Source organism: Phyllobates terribilis, unplaced genomic scaffold, assembly GCF_046119375.1.
Source record: "Phyllobates terribilis strain yellow unplaced genomic scaffold, ASM4611937v1 Scaffold_8__6_contigs__length_399053987, whole genome shotgun sequence".
Taxonomy (NCBI): domain Eukaryota; kingdom Metazoa; phylum Chordata; class Amphibia; order Anura; family Dendrobatidae; genus Phyllobates; species Phyllobates terribilis.
Window position 1 is genome coordinate 156,608,672 of NW_027362768.1, and position 7,419 is coordinate 156,616,090.

At 40.7% G+C, this 7,419-nt stretch overlaps 1 protein-coding gene across 1 annotated transcript; it reads right to left on the reverse strand.

The window, feature by feature from the left end:
* Positions 1–3,931: 3,931 nt before the first annotated feature.
* CCN1 (cellular communication network factor 1) lies at positions 3,932–6,435 on the reverse strand. Its single transcript, XM_073643553.1, has 5 exons — positions 6,150–6,435; positions 5,833–6,046; positions 5,225–5,560; positions 4,908–5,110; positions 3,932–4,807 (listed from the first exon to the last, which is right to left on the reverse strand). Exons 1-5 carry the CDS (start codon positions 6,210–6,212, stop codon positions 4,508–4,510), a joined length of 1,116 nt encoding a protein of 371 aa, XP_073499654.1. The 5' UTR covers positions 6,213–6,435; the 3' UTR covers positions 3,932–4,507.
* Positions 6,436–7,419: the final 984 nt, after the last annotated feature.

Here is a 7,419-nt window from a genome sequence, read left to right on the forward strand (position 1 = left end):
CTGGTTAAAGGATCTGGGAATGTTTAGCTTGCAAAAAAGAAGACCGAGAGGAGACTTAATAGCTGTCTACAAATATCTGAAGGGCTGTCACAGTGTAGAGGGATCATCCTTATTCTCATTTGCACAAAGAAAGACTAGAAGCAATGGAATGAAACTGAAAGGGAGAAGATACTGATTAGGTATTAGAAAAACTTTTTGACAGTGAGGGTGATCAATGAGTGGGACAGGCTGCCACCAGAGGTGGTGAGTTCTCCTTCAATGGAATTCTTCAAACAGAAGCTGGACAGACATCTGTCTGAGATGATTTAGTGAATCCTGCATTGAGCCGGGGGTTGGACATGATGACCCTGGAGGTCCCCTCCAACTCTACCATTCTATGATTCTATGATTCTATGATATCACTTGTTACCTTTTTGATGATGGCCAAACTTAAAACTTGAAATAAAGTTTGTACCTCCTGTTTTGTGAGGCAAAAATAAGAAGCTGCAACACACTAGTACACACGCACACCCAGCTTTCCCAAGCACCAGACAGGTACACTGCTTGCATTTTGACATACACAGGGTAACAGAACCAGGCTGTATTTTCCCTCTTTGAGATTGTGGGTACGTTTAGAGCAGCAAGGAAGAAAAAAATGAAAAAGGGTACAATACTTAAAGGTGAAATAATAAAAAGATATACACACAAGGCAAAAGCAGTACAATAATAGAAGGGTCTTACAGATTGGATTTGTGAGATTTTCTGGCAGAGGAGTTGCTGTGGAAATTTGAACAGATCTACTATTCACGTTGTGTCTCTTGGGTCTGGCAAATAGTTTCTACTGGACAAGAGATTTTTATGGATCCCATCCACATACCCTCACCCCTCTTCCTGGTCAGGTGAAAGCAGCATGGCTAATTATACAGTATATAAGAAAAAATAAGTGTAGGAGATCATTCTAATTTATGTTATATTTTCCCACACGAACCTCCTAGTATGACAGTCATGTTTTTGAACATACTTTCACCATCCTAGACACCAAACTTGACTATGAGCTATCCATAATTCGGGTTGATATTGCATTTCCCACGTCTGAAAATCCTGACGCTTGGAACCACATATGTTCCACAATCACAGATGTATCTGCGGATTCTGTTGACATCAGATTATTATGGATATGGCATGGAAACATTTCATTTCCATTGTGCCACGTGATGTCCCTGGTATGTATTGGAGACGTCCAGTCTACCTAGGAGCAATTATCTTCCTCTGCATATGTTAGCACCTCTTTGCTAGTGAGGAGCAATTGGTCTCTGAGCCCTTATTGACTACCTGACTCCCAGCTAATTTAAGGTGTCGATTGATATCGGATTTTTATGTTGCAATTAAATGTGACCATCACAATATTTTTTTCTGGTGGGCTCAAAAAGTAGCCCAGCTTGACACTACCTCCTCATAGAAGCTTGGGCTATTGGGAATCATTATAGTCAATGCTTCTTCATTGTCTGCAAGATATTAAAATGTGGCTTAATCTTTTAGCGGCATATATTCTAAAAAAAAAAGTCTTTACAAACTTCAGACAATAATATGTTTAAAACTGAGAAATCTAGAAATAAAACTTGTCTGTGTATCACAGAAGCTCAGCCATGCCCTCTCCTCCTCCTCCTCCTCCTCCTCCTCCTCACTGTCCAGTGCATGGCAACTGACTGCAGCCGGAGCCTCCCCCCTCTGCCCTGACTGCATTAGAACAAAATATATCTTGGCTTCACCTTTGCAGAATAATTGAAAATAAACCATGGCTGCATTATATAAGTGGGTGTTCTATTCTTAAAAATAAATCATATTTTTGGGGGATACTGGTTCTCATTATGGAGATCCAGCATGTGCAGGGTGTCCTGGGAGAAATGTATGTAAATTAGGTCTCCTCCAGAAGGAAGCAGACTGTCTCTCTAGTGCCACCTAGATGTAGCTACCCTGTAAGTCAATGAATCAGATCTTTGTCTAGTGTTTTATAGTGCATTATTAGTATGCCTCTCATGTAGGATTATATGAGTATTCTATACTAAACCATATTACTCCAAATATAATGATATACTAAGCCTCGAGCTTCTATACCCATCCCCCCCCACCCTTTTTTTCCCAAGATGCCATTCGTTAAGAATGTAACCCCCTGCGTAGCTAGCCACTGCTTCATAAAGCCTTGGTATAAGAAATCTCACGATAAAGGGATATTTTCCGCAGCCTGGACACCTTATTGCAAAGTTCTTGAGATTCCAGACATTCCAATGTATTTACCAGCATGTTTGCCTTTAATGATGTAGTCATTCGGATTAACTACTGCCCTCATCGCTTCAGACTCATTTAGTAAAAACGAGCAACCTCCCGCCGACAGGTTAATGTATTCACTACACATTCACCAACCGGAGGCAGATCAGGACCTCTCAACCATGCGAAGAATGGCGAATATGTCAAGTCATGCACCGCACGCGTGTGACTTCCTCCAACCCTTTGTCTCATGGAAAGTCAAAGTGCTGGCGCTTTATGTCATGGCTGTGATTCTTCAGATGATGTCATCACAGTATATAGTATATAACTTTTTATAGCGGTCATTTAGAGTTTAGAAACAAGTAGAGAGGAAAAAAGTCCCAGTAAAATAGTGACCCCATTCCAAGGCCTCATTCGCCCGCAAACTAGACCTTTAGTTTTATATAGTTAATCATAGAGCCCATGTAAAGTGGTGCCCCTATTCCAAGGCCTTATATGCCTGAAAACCGGACTTTTACTGTGCATAGTTAATCATTGAGCCCCAGGATTGGACCCTACACTGAGGCCACTTTTACCAAATGTTGACCTTTAATGTATGTAGCTAATTGAAGAGTCCCAGGAATGCGGTGACCCTAAGCCAAGGCCTCATACGCCTAAAAACTGGAACTTTAATATATAGGGTTAATGAATAAGTCCCAGTAAAGTGGTGCCCCTATGCCAATGCCTCATATGTCTAAAAACTGGAACTTTAATGTATAGGGTTAATGATAAAGATCCAGTAAAGTGGTACCGCTATTCCAAGGCCTAATATGCATAAAAACTGGACTTTTAGTGTACATAGTTAATTATTAATCATAGAGCCTCAGGAATGTGGTGTCCCTACACCAAAGTCACTTTTTCCATAGCTTGACCTGTAATGTATGTAGCTAATTGAGGAGTCCCAGGAATGTGGTGCCCCTATTCCAAAGCCTCCTTTGGCTGAAAACTAGACCTTTAGTGCATATAGTTAAGGATAGATTCCCAGGAGAGCAGTAGCCTTACTGTACATAGCATTAATGTTAATAGTTCATGGGAGAGCCCCAGGAATGTGGTGACCCAATGCTAAGGCCTCCTTTGCCTGTACGCTTGGTATTTAGTTTATATATTTAACAAGCTAAAGGTATCGTTAAAATAGATCTACATTAATAGATCTCTAGTAACTACAAGCTATTATCCTCTGTTATCACCCTATAAATGGCTAGGGTGGGGGGGCTAACTATAATGTTCTAACTGACAAGAAGTGACAAACCTCAACCCCTATCATTACTATTGTATCCTATCTATCTGCGGTCCTAAATACCTCCAAAAACATTCATATACTTATGTGTTATATTCACAGTTCATTTTAGAACCATCCCTTTTATATAAATTATTAACTGGGTTACTGGCCCTTTAAAATTTTCCATAGGCAAAAACAGTGCATGGAAAAACTCAATATATGAATGGTAAACTACTACTACTACTACGATTACTGATACTACTTATAACTATTTTCCTCTTCCATAGATATATTGCATAAAAGAACAAAGACAAAAGGTGGAACCAGATATAAAAAATAGGTAAATATTTTTTTTATTAATTGATTATTTCCATAAATAAATTCTTTAATTCATTGAATATAAAAATTAAAACAATTTACAATTTATTCCAGTATTACATTTTGTCACCGAAACGTAAAAAAAGCTACATTTTTTTTTCGATAAATAAAAAAAAAAATAAAAAAAAAATAAAAAAAGAAGGAATTTGTAACTTCTGCTTTTCTTAAGAATTGTCAGGCTGTGATAGCTGCCACAGATAAACGCTTCACTAAGCGCCATTAGGAAGGAATGTAGAAACTCATAATTGCTTTCAAACTTTTTTTTTCCCCCAAATTTGGTCATTCAATAACTTTTTTTTTTTTGCAGGAACAATTCTTACTTTTTTAAATTCTAAAAGGACCAGAAGAATACTTTAAAGATAATTTACTAACAAAGAAAAAAAAAAATATTATAATATTATTATTATTAATTGCTCCAAAAAAAGAAGCGACGTGTTTGCTCCAGTACTATGAAGCTCTAAAGATTTCAGTCTGTTGTAATGAAGACCAGGTGGTAATACACTTTATAAGTTCCTAGTGCCACATCGTGTCCAAAGATGGAATTGCAACATTTCCACAACAGAATATTCCCGTTATTCTTAAATTGTCTCTTGGCTGATTTTGTTTTTTTTTAATGTTTTTTCTCCTTTAATCTCTGAATTTGTGGATGTCGTTGAATAGTCTGTAATAAGGGTAGGCTTCGTTGGTGTGTGGACAGTTGTAGTTGCACCTACAGGACTGGATCATCATGACATTCTTCGTAAAAGTTTCCCCATCTTCACACCTGAAGCGGATTTTGACAGTCCGTGTCTGTTGGGGGGTGCAGCATCTTCCATCGACGCATGATCCACAGTATTTAGGCTTGTATTTCTTTACGCTGGAACAGCCGGCATAGCTGTACCTGACCGGAGACGGAGACTTTTTGGTTTTTGTGCATTTCTTTCCCTTCTGGAAAAGGAAATGATAAAATAATATTAGAAAAAAAGAAATGCAACGATATCACGTCAGCAAAAAAAACAGTCGTCATGCACAATATAAGAGTGCTTACCTTTAACTGTGAATAGTTTGTCTGCCCGCATGGTCGGACCTCGCAGATTCTTGTTTCTCGCACTAATCTGCAGTCTTTATTGTCATTGGTGACTCTCGTAGAGATGCCCGTCCCGCATGTCTTTGAGCATTGGGACCAAGATGTCGTTTGGACGATACACTTCTGAGCCTCAAATACATGGGCTTGGTGATTGGAGCCAAAGGCTAGGAGGAAAAGTAATGCAAAAAGTTAGTATACCCAAGGTTGACATATGCCATGGCCTCTCATCTGCTCATTCTAGAAAAGTTGACGAAGTATAGAAGTTGGAGAAAACTTACCGGGTAGCATTTTATGTCCTCCCTTCACAATGGGGACGAATTCGTTTTTGCTTGTTAGGTCTCCTTCATTATCCATGCCGAAATCTTTGCTTAAGAAATCTTCCAGCTCATCCCTGGTGTCATCGCAGACCCATTCTTCACAACACTGCCCGGGCACCTTCACAAGTCTTGGATTTGGGCATCCAAGGTTTGGAAGGGAAAGTTCTTGAGGGCATAAGGGAAGGCAGCCGACAGCCCCGTCTATACATGTGCACTGGTGCTTGCAGTTCGGCTGGAAACTTTCTCCGTTCTGGTAAATTCTGGAGTTGTATTCGCAAGGTCTTCCTTCAGACTTGGCTGCAGAAGGAAATGAAAAGACGTTAGGACTTGATTGCAGCCAACACAAGAATCAGAAGTCACAATTACTTTTCCTGCTCATTTTCCTAAAGCCAGACACTGAATTGCATTCCAGACTGCTGAAATCACGAGCCTTTCTGCCAAACGAGCATCAATAAAGCATATCCATACAAGGGCTGAGATTCCCTGAACTCCTTAACTAAAGCAACCAGTAAAAACCTGCTCCCCCTGCAGCCTCACCGGGGACAAGTCAGAAAAAAAAGCCATCTTACCTCTGCAGATGCCCTTGGTGGCTCTTGGACTGGCACCGAAGTTGCACTCCAGTCCTTTGGTGTGGTCACAAGGTTGGCTTTTGCTACAGTCTTCATTGAGTTGCTTGGCGCACACTTTGCAGCATCCACAACTGTCAAGAACCAAACCGACTCCTGGGGCACATTTGGGCACCTCAAGGGGACACTGGCATATCGCCGGGCATGATGAAAATGCCTGCAAATAAGAAACGGTATATTATAAAGTATCCTATGAAGATGGACGAACAAGCATGATTTGCATCACTTGACAGGTAGAATGCAATTAAAGTATTACTTACCAGGTCTACAAATCCGGCAAGGATGGCCACAACCACTAGATGGGTCATTCGAAGGTAAGACATGGTTCCTCAAAAATGAAGATATTGGATTGAAGCTTCTTAATTGGTCTGTTAATCTTGCTCCACTGGTTCCAGTGCCCGTGCTATTCTGGTCCCAGTACCTGTGCTCTCGCTAACTGGTCTGTGCTACACTGGTCCCAGTTCAGTGCTGTCTGTACTGGTCTCAGTGCTCAGTACTGTGCTTTGCTTGTTGCCTCTGCTTTCTGAGCTGCTTCAGGCTCTGTGTCTCTTATATAGGAGGCAGCGTGACGTCACCATCGCTTCCAGAGCTTCACATTCAAAAAAACATCCCAGGAATGCGGCTGGGCTCAAACTCTGGCCAAGACCCTCCCCGTCTAATGGAGCCTGGCTGAGTCTCCCAAGGAGGGAGAGAAAGGGAGAGGAGAGAAGGGGGAGAGCAGCCTGAGACACAGGAAAGGCTCCCAGTCTGGCATCAGGAGGAGGGAGTCAGCAATGGGACCTAATCATACTGCTCAAATACACAGGAGGAAATGAGGGATCAATATCATATACTGTGCCTTTAAACCCCCAAATCCGCCCCTGTTTCTTTTCACTCCTTGTCTTTCCATGCAGACATATTATTGTATGCATAATATCCTTCCCTGGCTTCCAAGTCCATTTGGCTTCTAAATTTATTAGCCGGTTCACCTTGTATATTTTTATGTGTTTAGTGGGTTGGAATGTTTTACTTGTGTTTTATGTCATATTGTTCCATAAAGTCTGCAGACATTTTAACGTCTCTGTGTTAGGACATTAAAAAAAGTTTTCTTGCACCGGATATAAGATTTTAAGGGTGCACGAGTGTGAGGTAATGTGGAGTAATGACGTAGGACAGTATCAAGCCATAAAATAATGACATCGATATACCAGAGTACCTCAATTTTATTGCTGCTATAGGGGACCACGGTTCGGAAGAGGAGACTAAGGTGTTTTTGCTTACTCCTTGACTGTAAGATCAGAGCCCCAGCCCCAGTGACCACATCAAGGACTTCTCACAAAGCCAACCAGTACCTTGCTTTTTACTGATGAGGAGCAAGTACCCAAAAACAGCAGTCCATTTATGCATGTCTAACTAATTATTTTACTAATATTATTAGTTATATGGCAAAGCTCATTAAAGTGTCGGACATTGACTTATAGGGTAGCTATCTCCACTAGGTGGCAGTAGAGAATATCTTCCTTACTTCCTTCTCTTCTTCCTTGTATCCTT

Coding starts and splice junctions, on each gene's coding strand:
- CCN1 (XM_073643553.1), bottom strand. CDS start 6,212: ATGTCTTACCTTCGAATGACCCATCTAGTGGTTGTGGCCATCCTTGCC. Junction 6,047..6,149: donor TTGCCGGATTTGTAGACCTG/GTAAGTAATACT, acceptor TCTTATTTGCAG/GCATTTTCATCATGCCCGGC. Junction 5,111..5,224: donor AGGACATAAAATGCTACCCG/GTAAGTTTTCTC, acceptor TTTTCCTCCTAG/CCTTTGGCTCCAATCACCAA.